The sequence below is a fragment of the Clupea harengus genome, chromosome 7, assembly GCF_900700415.2.
Source record: "Clupea harengus chromosome 7, Ch_v2.0.2, whole genome shotgun sequence".
Classification (NCBI taxonomy): Eukaryota; Metazoa; Chordata; class Actinopteri; order Clupeiformes; family Clupeidae; genus Clupea; species Clupea harengus.
In genome coordinates, this window is record NC_045158.1 from 11,331,837 (window position 1) to 11,351,389 (window position 19,553).

The window sequence follows — 19,553 nt, forward strand, 5'->3', positions numbered from 1 at the left end:
TATAAAACAGGTTTCGTCACATTTGCTTTAGTTATTACATTTAATCTGTGTTTATCATAAATTCATAGCCTTCAAGTTCAGTAGATTGTTTGAATAGTCTCCCTTATAAAACAACACCCAAGCATGGCCCTCTACAATCAATTGCTAGACCAATAACATGTCTCTGTAAAACAAACCTAAGCATGGCCCTCTACAATCAACTTTACAGCAACAGAGGGATTGTGCATCTGCCACACAGAGATTAGAAACTTGTACATTGTCCTCCTGTTGTCCTGAAATGATAACTGTCTCTAATCTGATCTATTGAAGGGGTTAATCTGTTAAGCATGCCTAAGCTACTCACAGAGCAATGCTAAACATTCACAAAATAGAGTAATTGGTATAAAATGTTAAACAGTGAAATGTTTGGAGAACCCGGACTAAGTTGAACATCATTTCCACCCTGAGAGAAGAGGTTGAGGTGGTGGAGGGATGCAAAGACTTGGGTGTTCATCTTGACAACAGTCTGGAATGGAAATGCAATAATGAAGCTGTCTACAGAAAGGGACAGAGCAGACTCTACTTCTTAAGGAAGCCTACATCTCTTTCAATATGTGCAGCTAGCTGGGGTGGCAGGTGCAATTTTATTTGCAGCCATCTGTTGGGGCAACAGCCTCAGAGACACTAAGAAGTTGAACAGACTGATTAAGAAGGTTGGGTCAGTGTGAGGGACTTCCCTGGAGCCTTTGGAGCGGGTTGTGGAGAGGAGGAGGTTGCCCAAACTGCTTAACATAATCGACTGTACTTCACATCCCTCCATAGCCTTCAGTCGGAGAATCCTGAAGCTTTGCTGTAATAAGAACCATTACAGCCATAACATACATAACTCCCCCCTGTGCCGAGAGAGAAGGCTCCCCCCTTTGTTTTGCAGGTTGGCTGATATTCCTAGCTCCTCCTGTGTGTGGCTGGTCAAAACTATCTCCCTTAAGGGCAAAAATGTTTCTGACCCACTAACACACATAGCCCAAGACTTCCCCAGCAGACCCAAACCCATTGGCAAGTTGAACTCTCACGCCATCATACACTGATTCTGGACATGTATGGCATTTGTATGGTATGCAGATGTATGAATTATGTAATGGTTCTCTTCTGTGTTATTAAGCTGTTAATACGATTTCTCCAATACCGTAATCCTATTTTAGTATTAATTCATGGCAAAGCGTGCGAGATGAGAAGTCATGTATGAAAAGGATTTTTTTCTTTGCCCTTAGTTTTGTAGTTACTTTGATTCATGGATTCCGTGACACTGATTAAGACCCATTTTACTGAGAGGCTTGCTTCTTCTTTAATGGAATTACCTTCTTTAAATTACCCCCTACCCTCAGTACTCTCCTCTTCTAGATGACTTTTCTCTTTGTCATAATAGTATATTTTTTATTTGGGAAATATCCTGTTAAACATTATTTTATATTTATAACATAAATAAAAGCAATTTCAAACATGGAATCATTTTAAGGTTTAATGATAGGAAAATATTCAACAGTTGCTAGTTTAATTGCTTGGGGTTTAATTTAGTCACACAACTAACAGGGAACTGGAAGGAACAATGAACCATTAGTGATTTATCTTGTATAACAATATGGCAACGAATGATGAACTGCTGTGTTTTGTCATCAACACATTACCTGTGAAGTTGAACTTGTGGTACCAGAAATGACCCTGCAACAACTCTAAACTCTCACATCAAGATCAAAGGCACTCATTGAGACAAGACAAAGCTGAGACGTCACAGCAACAGCATGAGCTTAGAGGAGGATAATGGTATTTAAAATGCTCTGTAAGCACATGGGTCCTCCAGACAGCCCTGTGGGACATGCAGCCTTGCATACGGTCACATCCTTTGTGCTTAGATAAGGGGCGCATTAGAGAGAAGTAATACTCTCCGATTTAGATGTTCATGCCTGCAGCCAGTGAGCTCATTTTGCAAAGAGAAAACTGGCCGCAATGTTACATCCAAGAGCCAGAAGACCAAGCCTGTATCCAAATTTCAAAGTTGGTGAACTAGGATATTCCTCCATAGAACCTGTATGCAGCCCACTTCCGTTCGTGAAGGACAGCTGGATCAAACAGTGGGGCTCTGTGAATGACATAGAAGAAGATATTTATGATCTATATGCTGGTGAGGATGAGGACGATGAGGTGTTCATACTACCAGTGTCTTCAACACCAGTCAGGAACTGCATGCTGAACATCAACGTTGGTGGCAAGTCCTATCAGATCGCGCATGGGGTTGTTGCCAGGTATCCGAAGACTAGACTTGGCAAGCTCGCCACCTACACAGACCCCATCAAGAAGCTGGACCTCTGTGATGATTACATTGTTAAAAGTAACGAGTATTTTTTCGACCGGGACCCAGACGTATTCAACAGCATCTCCAATTTCTACAGGACTGGAGTGCTCTGGATTAAAGATGAGCTGTGTCCTCGAAACTTTCTGGAGGAAATCAACTACTGGGGCATTCGTATCAAGAACTCCCATCGCTGCTGCCGCATCATGTTTGAGGAAAGACATGATGAGCTGGATGAGGAGTTGAAAATCCAGAAGGAGCTACTGGCTGAGATGGATGCTGAGGAAAATGAAGAGGTATTTCGGGGTATGATAATGGGGTCCACACGGCGAAAGGTCTGGAATATAATGGAGAAACCTTTCTCTTCAGTGCCTGCCAAACTCATTGCAGTGGCCTCAGGTATGTTTGTGTTGATGTCACTGGTTGCAATGACACTGAGCTCTGTGGAGGAGATGCAGTACAGGAGTGCAACAGGCCAACTAAGTGGGAAAACTCATTGTGAATATGTTGAGAGTGTCTGCCTTGCCTTTTTCACTATGGAATATCTTCTGCGGCTAGTGTCAACACCAGACCTGAAATGGTTTGCAAAAAGTATACTTAACACGGTGGATTTGATCGCCATTTTACCACATTACCTGCAAATGGTTCTGGAATGCTTTGACAGCGAGGACTTGGCCAAACCTGGCAGTGACCTGAAGACAATGGGCCAAGTGGACAAGTTAGGTCAGCTTCTGCGTATTATGCGGCTAATGCGCATCTTCAGGGTTCTCAAACTTGCTCGTCACTCAACAGGGCTGCGAGCTTTTGGCTTCACTCTGAGGCAGTGCTACCAGCAGGTTGGGTGCCTTCTCCTCTTTATCGCCATGGGCATCTTTACCTTCTCTGCTATGGTCTACTCCGTTGAGCATGACGTCCCTCATACTAACTTCACTAGCATTCCACATGCATGGTGGTGGGCTGCAGTAAGTATGAAAACATGGTCAGATACAAAATAAATAGTGCAACAGTGTCTTGATATTAATTTAGTTTGATCTCTGTCTGAAGTCTGATCTCTAGGATGTATGAAAAAACTACAACGGCACATGTGAGAAAATAAGTAAGTTCAAGTCTGTATAGTACACTTAAAATAGGCTATGTAAAGAACTCAAAAAGTAGTTTTCATTTTATGCACTTATGTACATACAGTGAATATTACCTTTAGTGTATTACTTACTTAGATTACAAGTAGCAATTCCTCTATTGTAGCAAAATGTGTACAGAGTCTGAATTAATGTTATGAACCACAAAACAAAGTGTTTCTTACTGAGTAGTAGAGAATATGGTATTTAACAATGTAAGTATGAACATCCAAATGCATATTTTTGACTGTGGGGTATTGACCATGAGTTACTTAGCTAGGTCATTTCCTACACTTGCTGGCTATCTTTAATAGCTATATTAATTATATTATTTTCTCTGGTGAGCAGCCTACTTTCATATAAAAATGGCTACATAATGTAGGTAAATGGCCGAAGGATTGTTCTTAACCATAAAGAAAAATTAAGTAGACAAATTCAGATGGCATGATAGTTGATGTTAAGTGTTGATGTTTCTGTTAACTCTCCATACATTTATGATTTTCCTAAAGCTCTGCTAAAAGTAACCTAAATGTTCTAGATGTAGAGCTCTGTTGTTATTGTTATGTAAAGGCTTTTATGGTGTGGTCTTTATTAGCTGTATTTGTTTTCCCCAGATGTGTCAGAGTATCTCACCACTAGTTATAACTAACAGAAATAGTTTAAATCATTGTAACCTTTCTTGCTGTAAGTGGCAGCATAAGATGAAATCTCAATTCATACATAGGAAAAGTGTATCACACTTTGTGAATGCTGTAAAAGCATGCACTTACATGTACTTTGTCATTAGGCTTAGCATAGTTTAACATTGGGTTAATCATTGTAATAAGACAATACATTTGTCTACATTTGGCCATTATCTGATATATGTGCAATGTCATGTGCTTTTTAAATCACATTTGTTTACTTTGGTGCTCTTATAAAAAGGGCCAGGGCAACAATTAAAGCTCTGAGCCTAACTTAACCCACTGCATAATTTTGAAAAATGCAAAAAAAAGGTGGGCAAGGGGTTGAGGGTTTACTCCATTCAAATGTATGTATATCATGACATAGATATGTACCAACTGGTTGATTTGACGTCAGCTTTGGCCTTGGATGATTTTAAACAGTAGATGGCAGTAGTGGAGCCTTTATCAACCCATAAAATACAGATTTTTGTAAAAAGTTACATTTTGTCAATATTAACACCAGCATTGATGTATTTCATCACAGTACAGTAATTTAATTAGTTTACAGTAAAACAAAAACCCACACATTTAGGCTAAAGTGTACTCAACCTCTTCAACAAACTAAATGTCTTTCTCTTTTGCAGGTTAGTATTTCAACAGTAGGGTATGGAGATATATACCCAGAGACTCTGTTTGGACGGATCTTTGCTTTTGGTTGCATTTCTTTAGGAATAATCTTGAATGGTATGCCGATATCTATGCTCTTCAACAAGTTCTCAGACTACTATTCAAAGCTCAAGTCCCACGAATACACCACAAATGTAAGGAACAGAGGGAAACTGAGGTTTGTCAAAAGGGCAAGACGAGGAATGACAAGAATCTGCAAGAACAGCATTTCCTATAACACCAACTAAGACTCAGCCTTAAAAAACTTATATTAAAGAACTCTGACTGAATATATTATGCTGCTGCATATTTTACTGAAATACAGTCTTACACTCTTACAAGCCTGCATATTTGGTTGCCAACTGAAAGAACTTATGCTAATATACTGTTGTAAACAGTTTGTGCAGACAAGAAGTTGATGATCATTTTAACTTCAATAATTACATGCATTTTAAAGATGTATATTATTTTTTTCTTACTTAAAATATATTGTGCAAGTTAATGTTACGTTTGTGTGACACATATGAGTATTTAGGTCATATTGCCTTTTTCAAGTAAAATTCAACACATATTTATCACAACATTTTGTGAATACATTCTGAGTTAATATGCCGTTAAGTATGTGTTCTGTTTTACAATAAAGCAATGTTTAACTAATTTAATCTGGTCTGTCTCAGATTCAAAACTCATTTAAAACGTCTCTGTTTGAGCGACGCCAGATATTTCTTTCCTGCCATCCTTGGGCTATATGTTCAGTCCTGCAGGTGGCACTAGCAATTTCTATGTAATGCTTAAATCAACACCACAAAAGAAGACAGCTGCTTACTGCATTGGGCTCCAGTTGACCTCTGCCGAGCGTTGCTGGATAGACGGTACAATGGTTCCTCCAGTCGCAGTTTCACCACTCATTAAGGTTTGTAACTAAGTGTATTAGAATTTACGACCTGTTAACAAATGCCCTTTTCGAGATAACAGGATCTTTGTGAGTGCTAACGTTACGACTAGCATTCTTCAATGAGTTGGTACAAGCTAGCTTATTGCATCCACAATCAAGAAATACGTAATGTATTCGAAAGAGTTATTTGCAAATGTTTGAGCTATAGATAACAATTTACACTATCTTAGCTTTCAATCATTACAATTGTTTAGAATGGTGACTACTGATAAACATAATGCACAAGCAAAATTAGCACGCACACTGGCGTCAGCTACAAAGCTAGCTGAATTGAATGGAAGTGTGGCTGTATTGACAGACTTATCTAAATGTTGTCATCCTGACTATGTCTATCATTATATTCTGACTTACAGACAGCCCGGTGGTCTGCATTAATTGCAGGAATCATCTACGGAAAGAGGAGATATGGTGAGTTGCTGTTTTTTGTAATGTTATGTCCCATAGAAGAATACACTAGCTAACATGGCTAACTGGCTAATGGCATTGCTAGCGACTTTTGAGACCTTGACTCTTTGAAGGGCTGTGTTACATAATTGTTTGTATATAATGTTGAACATATATATGAGGTGGACATATGGGTAGTGTTGTAGCATAGCAAGATCTCAGTCAAGTGACTTCGAACTCTTTCTCTCAAAGAATTTAAGCCAAAAGTTAAGAGTGAAGAGAAATTGCGTTCGAGTTTAAATTCGAGTTTACTTGTGGGGAAAGTGAAACCTGACTTTTTGTCAAATAAAGCTTCAAGGAACAAGTAGTGATTTAGTAATTTTAAAGTAAGAGTGGAAAGATCCCGTTGTCCATATTCCCAATATTCATGTGCATGGTAGGCTATATATCTTGATTATGGCATTGTCGTAGGTGAAAAGGTTCAAATGGGCAATATAAACCCTGTAACTGAGAATTTACGTATAGAATGCAAAAGATCACAAAAATTGCCACACTTCCTCTCAAATGTGTGATGTCTGGGGGGGCAACATCATGCTTTTTACTCATTAGTGTGTTTCAAAGTCAAAACTTTTGTTCTATAGATCATCTGAAGCCAATTGCCGCAGAAGAGAGGAGGGTTGAGGAGGAGGAGAAAAAGATTCGCGAGGAGAATGAGCGCATTGCCAAAGAGCTAGCAGAAGGTAGAAGATTAAATCTGTTCAACATATTGTATACGTTATACATGGAGGCATATTGTGTGAACTCTATCTAAAACACCTTGATAAGACTTAAGTTCCCACATATGATTACTGAGCATTATTGAACCCCAGTATTAAGAGAGGTAAAGTTGTACACCAATGTTGAAAATGTCCTTAGTTATATTGCTTACCTGTCTGTGTATTGGCACTATGTAAAATCTGTAGTTTTCGCCTTGTTGATAATTCAATGTTCTTTTGTTGTTGTTCTTATAGCAAGCGAAGAATCCATTCTGAAATGAACGGCCTAAGGGAATTCAACCCTCTTCATTCCCCCTTCAATCAAGCTGGTGTCCTACTCATTGGCTAGAACAGACGAATTCATGAATGATGGTTATATTTCATTTCATACACTAGTCCCAGTTGATATAAACCGAATTTAACAGATGTCTGATCATTTTGTGTTTTTCCATGTTTTTCTGGTTTGTAAACCCACCATGTGGAGCCCCTTACATATGTTGAACCTGTCTTTATATTAAACTATAATTCAGCCGCTGAAATACACACAGGGTATGAAGGAAAATCACGTTTCAGTAATACATGTAAATTAAAAAATAAAAATGATTTGAAATCGTAGATATCCTGTTGTAGATGTTTGTTTTAATAGTATCAAAGGGATATACAATGTTCAGATAACCAGATGGTGTGTAACTGCTTTTGCACAGATGATTTGGAGTCCATTTAGTAGAGCTCACTACAAACATTTATATTTACTAAAGGGTCAGTAGCTTTGGGTTCAGACCATGCATTTACAGATTTTGAATGGATAAATCTTTATTCTGTAGCATGTCGTCCAAATGACAGCAGGGAATTACATTACATTCCAATCAATTACTCTTGGTTTTTGGGGGGGTTTGATGCCACATGTTGTGATTTCTATGGGAGAAAGTATATGGAACTGTTGAGAATGAATGACTAACAGAACCTCACCATTAGTTAAATAAAACAAGTTTTTTGCTGTCGTGAAAGGATGAGGTGATTTAAGGGAAGTAAAAAAGTACTGTATGAAAACCTTTACGTCCCATTGATCATAAGTTATGAGGTAAAGAAAGTGATGTGGGTAATGATATTATTGAAAGGATTACAGAGAATGTTGGAAATTCTAGAATATTATTCTCCACTATCGACCATCTACTCCACACTGCCCCTACTCCTCCGCATCAAAATGTGAAGAACCTGCACTGTTCTTCAATAACAAGATAACTTCAATTAGAGCCAGTATTATTTCTGATGTAAATGCAGATGGCCTCAGAAAACACTATAAAAAAGTTGCAAGCATGGGAAATTTCACCTACATCACATTGACTCACTGAGTGCAACTCCTCCACCTCATATATTGACCCTGTATCTACAGCATTTTTTTAAGCAGGTGTCCGACAGTGTTTCAAGTCATGTCCTGAAGATTATAAATACATCTCTTCGAACAGGCATCTTCCCAGATGCTTTCAAAACAGCTGTTGTAAAACCCTTACTAAAGAAACCCAACCTACATGGTAATGCACTGACCAACTATAGGGCGATTTTCAATCTTCCATACATTAGTTTCAGTGCAAATGAACTTGTTTCTTAAAGAAACAATATCCTGGAGAAATTTCAATCAGGCTTTAGAACATGCCACAGCACTGAAACTGCTCTTTCTAAAGTAATCAGCGACCTCAGACTAAATTTGGATGCAAATAAGGTCTCAATCCTTGTCCTTTTAGACCTAAGCGCAGCGTTTGATACGATTGATCATGAAATCCTAATCAATCGTCTTGAAAAGGTAGTTGGGCTGTCTGACTCTGTGTTAAACTGGTTCAGAACATACATCAAAGGGAGAAAGTTTTACATCAGGCTTGGAGATCATGTGTCTAAGAAACATGACATCTACTTTGGGGTTGCACAAAGGAGCTGGCTTGGTCAAGATGGTGAGATATTGGAGTAGAACTGTCTTAAAGTGCCTAGACTGTAACAACTGTAAAGGAATTAAAAGTAAAAAAAATATATCTTTCCATAACAGTAGGATTTCATCATCATTTTGTTTTGTTATGCAAGAGCTGAGTAGTACATCCCACACAGAAGATGACTACACTGAATGAGCAGCACCTTGTTTATTAACAAAGAGGATTTACAAACTGTTGAAAAATATTCCCTTGTTACTATCCTGATCTAAAATTTTAAAATTGTGCAAATGCATATATTATGTGTGCAGCTGGTCGAAAAATACATTCAAGTCATAATCAGTCACCAAAAATAAATGCAGCAGCAATGATTCAGTATGTCAAATGATGAAGATGCGGCAGCAATGATTCAGTATGTCAAATGATGAAGATGCGGTCACTGGCCCTCCACATATTTCTCTGTTAGTGAAAACTCCCCAGATCTTTCCCAGTAGTCCATTGCTCGTACTCGGTAGAAACCAGACACTTCCATGTTTTCTGTTACAAAAAACAAAGAAAGGTAAAATATAAAATGTTGACATGACACTCAGGCATGAACCGGATATGTGTACAACAGGTAAATTGTTGTGCTAAATTTGATCTCACCTGGATGTTATATTGAAGGTACAAAAAAAGGCAATGGGCAACACGAGCATTTTTTTTTACACAGCTTCACTATTCAAACATGTATTTACCTGGTGAATATGCATACGAGGTAAAGATGGTATTGCGATCATTTATCCTTTGGAATTTGGCCATGTCCCTTGAGAACTCTATCTCATAGGATTTAATGCACCTAGGAATAAAAGTACATGAGAATCTGATTGATAAGCACAAGGTCTTCCCCATAGGACTGGCATGAGCACTTTTATATGCCTCCTCAGAAAAAGAACCAGTTTGACTTTAAGTTAACAGGATGAAACTAATCAATGGTTTGGAGACTAGATAGTACAATTAGAGATAATCAAGGTAATTCCTTGTTAATTTGGACAGACAACTGTACATCCATCCAGATTTTGTTTATGAAGGATTTTCAAAAAGCCTAAACAACTTGATGCATAAAACTTACTTGGAATTAATACAATGATCCTTCCATATAATAAGAACTTGGCCCTTGGTGATGGGAATGAAACGTAAGCCGTTTGCCTAGGGGGAAAAAACTCATGTTTACCAATTCAATTACATTGTATTTATATAGCACCAAAACAATAAAATTGTCTCAATTTTACCACAATGGCGGACAAAGGTTTCAAAAGGCAGCTAAGATGCTTTTGAAACCATGCCATTTTGAAATCACATTTTCCATAGTATTAATACACCTGCCATGTATTCATCATCTTTCAGTGTTGAAAGAAAAAGTATGTGGCAAGTGTTGCCCATGAGACTTAATTAGGCAGCCAAAGACAGATCTTACAGTGGTGTAACAGACACCTTACAGTGGTGTAACACACAACTTACAGTGGTGTAACAGACACCTTACAGTGGTGTAACACACACCTTACAGTGGTGTAACACACACTTTACAGTGGTGTAACAGACACCTTACAGTGGTGTAACACACACTGACCTGGCCTGGCACAGCACTGGGTTTGGCACACACATGGATAAGGAGGATGGATGGGATTGGCAGGTTTGCCCTCAGGGTTACGCCTTCCCCATCAGGAAATGGCAGAGGCCCTTCCATCACTGGATCCTTACGATTAACAATGCAACAAAGCAAAACAACATCAGGAACATTATCAAAGCTGAGGTAAAGGTTTCCTGCTGAGGTAAAGGTTTTCAACATTGTTGTTTTTCCGATAACTAAAGCTGCAGTCTGGATTGAGGTACCTCTAGAAGCCTCAGTTGCCTGAACTGCTCCACTGTAGGGAAATCTGGGCTTCCCATGCTTTGCCACAGCTGGTAAGGATTTGTGGAATTATTGTCCAGGTAGTATTTGACATACACAAGTCCTAAAATTAGAATCAACTCCATCAATCACTTCAATTAGAGTCAACTTTACGTATCACGTCTTAACAGGAATCCATTATTTCAGACAAAATCTAAATACAAACCTTGTTGAGTAGGGAAACCTTTGAGCTGGATTCGGATCTGATCGACAGCAGAAGAGGTACTGTTGTCCTTGCTGTTGTATATGACAATAGTGGACTGCCAACTGTCAGAGGTCCCAGGAATCGTGGGTGTATGGGTGCTTGCAAGGACTCCAACTGTATTATTCTCAGGTGCTTCATCTGACAGATTTTGAGCTAGTACTTGCGTTTCTCCTGAAGCCAAAATTACATTTTGTGTGTCAAACATTTAAAGAAACCTCATAAACCATTAAAAAAGGAATAAGTACATGGGAAAGGACAGTAACCACTACTACACTACTTTCAAATATCAGAAAGACTAAAGTACCTAACAATGCCAGCAATCCCATAACCGTCAAAACAGGTTTCCTTAGCAACTGCACATGAGGTGGCTTGGTGTTGTTGACCTGGAAACGGGCTGTGAGCGTGCGCTGGGTGAATGGGTAGGGATGGTAACTAAGGAAGGCGTTGTCGTTGCTCAGGAGAGTGTAATTGATGTTGTTGTCGGGGTCGGCTATGAGCAAGTCCTGATGCTGATAGATCACCTACGTGACAAATTGACGAGGTTCCCATAGTTCTTCACAGGCAACTTCAATATATCATGGGATCAAAACTATCAGGGATATTCAATCACAGAATGTGTGTACTACCCATCATTAAATCAGAGGTCTTTATCAGTTTAACATGTTTAATTGGCCAACTCTGAATTTCTTTCTCTACCTTTACCACCATTGCAGCATAGGTCACATCTGCTCTCCACGTCTGTGGTTTCGACCAGCCCACAAGGGGATCCGCCTCATCATTATATATGGGTTTGGATTGAAATAGGGGGAAATGCTTCTGAATCTCTTTCACTGTATCAGTCTCCTGTTGCAGTATTGGTAAAGAGTAGCCCCCACCCTGCAAAAATAAGAAAGGCACTCCATTAAGCAGTTAGGATTCACTTTTTGGCCACTAGACATTTTAAATGGTATGAGCAAGAAAAATCTCCATTTGACTTCCCATCCAAATTCTACCTTTTTGTGCAGGGCGATATAATCAAGTCGAACACCCCTCTCTCCAGTGAAATAGTTTATTCCATTATAACAGTGGTTCAGCATGGCCCAGCAGAATGGTGAGTGGGGAGGGGAGTGACAGGAGTCTCCAGGACCCCCGAAACGTAAAGCAGGGCTGGCTGCCCGCAAGCCTTCAGAGCAAGCATCATAATAATTCAGGAACCCTGGAGGAGTAGGGACAATGTTGAAACAGATACATACTGGTATATCCTTTTCAGGGATAAAAATCTAATATATATTCAAATATATTATAAATACATTAAGAAATGTATAAATATAAACACAAGTGTAAGAACAATTTATTGTATGACATGCATGACAGTACAATCCCATGAGTTACCTTGAATGGAAACAGTAACATTGTCAAAGTCATGATTGTTCGGCTCATTCCATGTTTCAAAATTCCACTGTGAGACATATCCGAGGCCATACTTCCCTGTAAAATGCAGATAAGATTACTCATATACAGGCAAGTAGAAACACTTAAACTCAAATATTCCCAAGTGTCTGGATTCTGGAAGGCACAAATGTATCATCAAACTCACCAATGTACCTCACAGCAATATGATAGACCAGGTTTCGCCACTCAATCACTTGTCTTTTATCCTCAAAGTCATGAAAGAAGTTGGACACACTACCCATCAACTCAAATCCTGGAATAAAATTATGCATCACACTCTATTTATATTTATGTATATTTGAGATTATGCTTGGAATAATATTTGAAATCATTCACATCTTAATGTGCAAAAGAAGTATCATTTTCAATGCCTCAACCTGGCTTAAGACCATTCTGCCACAGCTGATCAATCAATTTATCCAGATTTGTGAAATTGTACCATGTCTCTCCATTTGCAACCCTATTGAATAACACAAAACAGAAAAATGAACACAATAATGGACAGTAATGTTTCATCAATAATAACTCAAATAAGAAAGGATCCTCCCCCTCTGATACTCACTGTGCTGAGACGAGTTCAAGGAGCCAATGGATCCGCACCTGCTGAATCCCACTGTGGGGTGCTGAGCCAATGTAGGCCAAATTCAACTCCTGATCCCTGCTCAGGTCAAACAGATCTGCTTTGGTGTGAGGAAGAGGGGGGCTGGGGGATAAATACATACATACAAGTAAAGTATAAACATCTGAACAATATAAAAGAGTGGAAAGTTGATACATTAGACACTGACTGGCATACAAAAATGATTGTTTACACTTATAAGTACACTGGTTGTGTTACGTAAAAGCTGGGCCGGGAAAGGAATGATTTTTTAATTTATATTTTACCATTGCTTCTCTACTGTAATTGACTAAACTAGATTTCTCCAAAAGCTAGCTTTGCTATAAGATAGTACAACTTCTAATTAGTAATTGATAACGTTAGCTTGCAACGCTATGCTTTCAAAGTAGCTTCCCCAACACTGATTATAATGTACAAAGACGTATGCAAATCCCAGCTGAATGTTTTAGAGGTAGACTAGGAAAAGTCATTGAAAGATTTGTTTTAATCAGTGGCTGGGAGAATCAGTTGGCGTTTGTAGCATTTGGCTTACATCACGTAACATTGCAATATAGGCATTGTAACATAATGTACATGTATGCTATGTCATCAGTTCTGTCATCTTTCGAGACAGATTGTAACCTCCTCGCATTGCCCTTGAAGTTGCAGTTCTGTGCTGGAACCACCCCGGTCCTCTCTGCCTAAAATACAACTAGGGTATCTTAAAGATGGATAACAAACCCTTTCTGCCTACCAGTAACCGGTGCTCCTCCAAAAATGATTTAAATTCGTCAGCGGTGCTTGGACATCCACAACTATATCAACGTATTTACAAAGAATATACTGACTACTTATCAGAAGGACCACCAACAATGTCCATAGAGTAAACCTATGAGGTGCTATTTCCATTTTGTGGTCACTGTAGCCAGAACAGTGCCACTGTAAGAAAGTTCAGGAATGGTTAATCATTTAAACTGGATTTTTTTGTCGCGAAACATTTTCCTCAAACAGTTGTTTTGCGCAACTTGAAATACGCCTCAACGAAGTAGACCTGGTAAAGTGATCACTTCCCTTCGCCAAACCTATAGTGGGCCTACTCTAAAGAAACATCCACGTGCTAAATAGCCTATGTCTGCTTATTGCATGCGTGTATTGATTTAAATTTTAAATTACATTTTCTATTGTATACATTTATTTTTATGCTGAGTGGTCTGAATCTTTACTTTAAAACCTGTGCGATACGGACTTTTAATTTTAACATTATTTTGACGGTCTTTCAGAAATATCGCTAATGTATTGTCGCTGAAGTCACGCTTCTGTATAGTCGGACCAGAAACCGTTCCCCATTAGAAATTCTGTGGTCTGCCAATTTGTAAATAAGCAGACGGGCTCTGCTATCGCAGAATTCCCTGATGTGGAAAAATCTATCTGAAGCCAAAGTCGACATGTGCTTATGGAATAATCATATAGACAGAGTCTACCGTTAGATCGCAGAGAAAATACAGGCCTAGGCTACCCTTAGATCCTCAGGGACACACGGTGCTGATCTCTCAACATCTCAGATATATATGTGTTAACCAGACTTTACTTTTAACAGCCACTCTCCTACACTGTATACTGCTACAAACATGGTCCATTTGTACCCTCTCTCTTGCTTTACCCTTGCTCCAACTATTTTATCTCAGTTTACATTGTACTACCTCTATACATAAAGAGTACATACTGTATCTGTAAAATACAGTAGGCTACTCTCACTGTACTATCTGCTTTCCTGAACACATCTATATGTTGTGTTTTATAAACATGCAAAATAGTGAAGTTAATCTAAAATAGTTCACAAACAGAAAGCAATACTTTCACACCATTTTGAGTGGAACTGTCGTTTTAATGTGCTTTCAGTAGAAACCAAACATCACATGCTGTAGGAAAGACATACTTATCATTTAAATCATGCCATAGAAAACTAAGAAAGAACTTATTTTAGAAACTTGGCTGATTTTAAGTGTCATACAAAAAACTTTAACCCCTTTCCCCATTGCTGGCTAGGCCTGTTGCTCACGGAATGCAGCTGGACGTGAAGGGCCCTCTCTGAAAATGATCGGAGGGGTAATGCTCAGATTTGGTGTCATGCCATGATTATACCCAGGATACGGGTTAATCTGTGGATCTATGGGAGAAACGCCATAATTGTACCCAGCAGCATAGGGGTTAACCTGTGGATTTATGGGAGAAACGCCATAATTGTATCCAGCAGGATAGGGGTTAACCTGTGGATTTATGGGAGAAACACCATAATTGTATCCAGCAGGATAGGGGTTAACCTGTGGATTTATGGGAGAAACACCATAATTGTACCCAGCAGGATAGGGGTTAGCCTGTGGAGAAACGCCATAATTGTACCCAGCTGAAGGATAAGTTAAGGGATTCGAAAATAAGCCACCTGTAGAAGGGGGGTATTGAAGATTAGGGTTGTACTGAAGATATGGGTAAGGTCCTGGCGACTGAAGACCGCTGTAGGGAAGGTAGCATGGCATAACCTGGGAGTTTGCCTGAGGTTGTCCACACGGTGAAAGAACCAGCGTGTTGGGATCAATCGCGGCGCCCTGGGTCATCCCGGGAAGTGGTTGGACCAGCTGCGGTATCTGTGGGACTTGTGCCTGAGGCTGTAGTTGCTGTGGCTGGGTAGAGAGGACTAGGTTGATGTGGGTAGGACCTGGTACAGGAACTGGTACAGGATTGGGGTCTGGGTAGTTGGTGGGAGCAGAGGGTGCCTGAAGGGTAATGGTTGGAGAGCGTTGGATCAGCGGCTCCTGTGGGGCTGGTGGGACTTGTTGTTGGATGTTTGTTTTTTGATTAATGCTGGAAAGGGTCTCTTTCATTTCAGTCAACAACACTCGCAGGCCCTGTAGGGGTTAAAATATTTGTAGACATGGGTGAAATTACACATTGATGAATAAAGGACAACACAAAGTTATTTAGCATCTTTATGGGGAAAATGCATATTCACCTGCTCCTTACTGGCTGATCTGGCCTCTCTCTCATGATGTTCCTCGACCTGCAAGAATAACACAAAGTAAAATCCAAACTTCAAGCACCAGAAACATACAGGGATATAGAAAATAAATCTATTGGATGAAAACTTACTGGTGCAGCAAAGCACACCCAAAGACTTCCAAACAAGAAGATGATTGCTTTCATCTCTACTGTCAACCTACGAATACATTACAATGAAATGAAATGAGTGTAGTTCAGGCAGTTTGGAATGTAGGTGAATACATACAATCAAAAATATAATGTAATTTGTATTAGTAATTGACAAACTCACCAGTGGTTAAACTTCCTCAATTCTCTTACATAAAACACAATTTACAGTTTTACAGTTGCAAGTTGCCCTTTCCTTAATTTAGTCTATCAATGAAAAAGCAGGTCTTTCAGCAACTTTGCTTTTCTAACAGCAAAGATCTCGTTATAAAGCCTAAACTTGACCAGTAGCACCCAATCAGAGAAGTGCACAACCACGTCTACACTTTAATTACAAAACTTCATTGTTGGGGAAAGATTTCAAAACAGAACAAAGTTATCGAAGACCACATATACACCTTATAATTTCAGAAACCAATGAACTGACATTTGGGTAATGTGATCACTGTCTAGAATAATGCCACAGACGCATGTTTGTTTCTTGCTTGTAAAATAGGTAGGGCTCTTTACAGGGATGAAGAAACTGAGAAACCACCATAGTTCCCTTCTTAGGAAATAGAAGACTGATACAGAAACCTGCCCTGACCTATTTTCAAGCTAATTACATACTTTGTGGTGACATTCTTTGTACTTGACAGTACAGTACAGTTTAATGATGTTGTTGTCGTGATATAACCTTACTGAGTGGTCCGTCCCATAGCCTACTTTTTATCACTCCATTACTGGGAGGTTCACACGTACATTGATCACGAGGTTACGCTGAGCTCAAAACACGGGTTCACGGCATCCTTTTATCTTAATTTCAGTTACACACAGGACAGAATGTTAAATTGATTGGGGACCTACCACGACAGCCAGAACTCTTAGCGTCACATACAAGTAATCCTGCCTGAAACAACCTGAACTATGTTATAGAACACATGAGGGTACAGCCACCATACGGATACTTAACAATGATTGAAAACAACACAATGTTATGGGTGACCCTGGACATGGGAGGTGTGATTTTGCATCTGACCTCAACTGTCGGGGGAGCCATGATTTTGCATCAGACACTGAAACTGAAGCCCAGGATAAAAAGAGATTTACAGCACAGGGTAAAAGTTAGTCACAGATTACAGTTAAACCCAGTTAAAGGCTGATTCAATTAATTGAGGATTAATCAAGGCCATGACCAGCTACCAGTGCCATGGAAATTGATCTCAATGGAGTACTGCCAGACTACAACTGCACATAGTGAAATGCAGTGAATATGTTGTGAATATGTGTAATTGATAATGTAAGTGGGGTAGAGCAACACACAGCATGATGCACATTAGAGTTTTCACACAACATCCTGTTCAGTAAAGCATCACCATCATCACATGGGTTCGATTCCCGCATGGGGCGCTGTTGGCTCTGGGGGGCAGGTCCTCCCCAGAGTGCACAGTGCTCAGGCGGGCTTTCTCCCGGGCCTTTCTGTGTGGAGTTTGCATGTTCTCCCCGTGTTCACAAGGGTTTTCCTCCACTAAGAACCCCAACAGTAAAAACATGCAAAATAACAGAACTCATGTCCATCCCTGACCAAAGATGGACAGTTCACTTCACTTGGTCCTCGGGCGCTGCAAAGCTGCCCACTGCTCCTGGGGGGTCCTTGAGGAAGGACGGTCCAGGAAAGGAAAAAGGCCTACTTGCGTGTGTGTGTGTGTGTGTGTCCTGTGTCGCCTCCATATATGCACGTGTGTGTTCCAGTGTGTCGTGTGTGCCATTAAAAACCTGACAAAGGTCTTAATTATAAAATGATCACACAAGCACAGCAGTCATCACACAAGTTCTGTGCTCCATAGTGCAATCTGCTGGTGGGTGGCAGACAAGGCTGTAACTGTTTGCCTTGCAAAAAGGTGCTTTACACATCTTGAGAAGAAGTTGTTTCAGTCTGTCTTTGTCTGGTCTTTAATCAAACAATTCCGTTATTGCTGTAGCCCTTAAAATACCAGCTTGTTGGATAAATGTATTTTTCACAGTGCTCATGAAGGTGTCCTGCGGGGGAATTTCATTTTCAGGAGCCGAGGAGCCAAAGCAGTTAAGTGAAGCGGTTGTACCCCACCGAATGTATCCCAATCTGATCTCATTTCAATTTTATTCCTTTATATAATGCCATGAACAACTGCCATTGTCTCAAGGCACTTCACCGAGCCCATGGAATGAGCCCCCTAAAGCAAGCACATAGGTAGGGAAAAACTCCCTTTGATGTTCCCCGATGATCCCTAACTGTGTCACTTATGACCTGTGGATCTTACATATGAGAAAAAAAAAATCAATGCAGGCCTAACCTGAGGCTGAATGAATGGTGGTTCATTTTATAGTTCACGTTTCTCATTGTTTTGCATTCCCATTATTTCTGTGCTTTTATCTTATGTTTAAATCATTTGTCCATGATTGTCTCTTGAAAACACCAACACCTACAGTGATGAAGACGACAAGGAAGATGATGAAACCAAACTCAGTAGGGTGCCTCTGCACTGTTTTGTGCATAGGCTATGTTGAGCCATGTCATCATAAAATAGAGTAGAATATTATTTACCCAGTCAGCAAGTAGAGGCACATTACAATGCTGTGCATGATATTGTTCTAACTTGTAATCCCATTAAAAACACAATATTTTATTAAAAACACATCTCTATCGATTCCTGGTTGATTTTACTTAATGAGTGAGGAGTGTATAATTTTTTCGTTTGTTTGTTTTTGTTTTTCAATTAAATGGTGTAATTGAACCACAGGTGAGGGTAGTAACTATTTTAATCAAGACAAAAACACAAACAACCCAATCCTGCCCACTGGCAACGATTGTGAGATTAGGCAAAACACACACTGATATGGGCGGCACATTCCATCATGTGGTACATTCCATCATGATGAGGTGAAACTTTTTCATATGTTGGATGGAATGTATCAAAATATCATTAAAAGATTCATTTGCATTCTAAACTAACCACAAGTCTGGTTTTGCCCCTATCTGTTACCCAACCTATTCAGAGAGGAACATTTACATACAAATCTGGTCGTATTGGACAGCCTTTAGAGATGGGACTAGGGAAGCATACCATAAATTGGGGGGTTGAGGACTGCTTACAGAACACAATTTCTCACAAACAACATTTTGTAACAGGTGAGTCAGCAACATTTTGATAAACTATCCTTGGTCAATGCTTTCGATCGCTAGGTCTTAATTGGGCATTTATTTACTTATGATATTTTGTACAGGTTCAACTAGAAATTTAAGGAAAGATAAACAGATAAAGGAATTTTAAGGAAAGTTAAAACGACAAAGGAATTTTAAGGATAGAAACCTTTTATAACTTCTGTATCCAAATCAGTTCAAATATAGGGTGCTGTGCTGAACACTGAAATATGAAGGTACTCC

General features: G+C 39.5%; 3 protein-coding genes across 4 annotated transcripts; 1 reads left to right on the top strand and 2 right to left on the bottom strand.

The window, feature by feature from the left end:
* Positions 1-1,814: 1,814 nt before the first annotated feature.
* Positions 1,815-6,803, top strand: kcnv2b (potassium channel, subfamily V, member 2b). 2 transcript variants are annotated; one of them, XM_031570514.2, is made up of 4 exons: positions 1,815-3,288; positions 4,754-5,688; positions 6,084-6,138; positions 6,756-6,803. In XM_031570514.2, the coding sequence occupies exons 1-2, from the start codon at positions 1,984-1,986 to the stop codon at positions 5,021-5,023; spliced, it is 1,575 nt and encodes a 524-aa protein (XP_031426374.1). In that variant the 5' UTR covers positions 1,815-1,983; the 3' UTR covers positions 5,024-5,688; positions 6,084-6,138; positions 6,756-6,803. The 2 variants fall into 2 exon arrangements, with proteins under 2 accessions (XP_031426374.1, XP_031426375.1); XM_031570515.1 differs by lacking the exons at positions 6,084-6,138; positions 6,756-6,803 and adding an exon at positions 3,371-3,422 and having other exon boundaries at positions 4,754-4,841.
* Positions 6,804-7,488: 685 nt separating this feature from the next.
* Positions 7,489-13,992, bottom strand: idua (alpha-L-iduronidase). The gene is made up of 14 exons (XM_031570513.2): positions 13,704-13,992; positions 12,914-13,054; positions 12,729-12,811; positions 12,497-12,604; positions 12,292-12,387; positions 11,913-12,115; positions 11,617-11,796; positions 11,225-11,441; positions 10,882-11,091; positions 10,658-10,779; positions 10,395-10,520; positions 9,897-9,973; positions 9,523-9,623; positions 7,489-9,325 (listed from the first exon to the last, which is right to left on the bottom strand). The coding sequence occupies exons 1-14, from the start codon at positions 13,856-13,858 to the stop codon at positions 9,225-9,227; spliced, it is 1,920 nt and encodes a 639-aa protein (XP_031426373.1). The 5' UTR covers positions 13,859-13,992; the 3' UTR covers positions 7,489-9,224.
* Positions 13,993-14,991: 999 nt separating this feature from the next.
* On the bottom strand, positions 14,992-17,189 carry si:ch211-155m12.1 (uncharacterized protein LOC567653 homolog). Its single transcript, XM_042708174.1, has 3 exons — positions 17,092-17,189; positions 15,957-16,092; positions 14,992-15,852 (listed from the first exon to the last, which is right to left on the bottom strand). The coding sequence occupies exons 1-3, from the start codon at positions 17,187-17,189 to the stop codon at positions 14,992-14,994; spliced, it is 1,095 nt and encodes a 364-aa protein (XP_042564108.1).
* Positions 17,190-19,553: the final 2,364 nt, after the last annotated feature.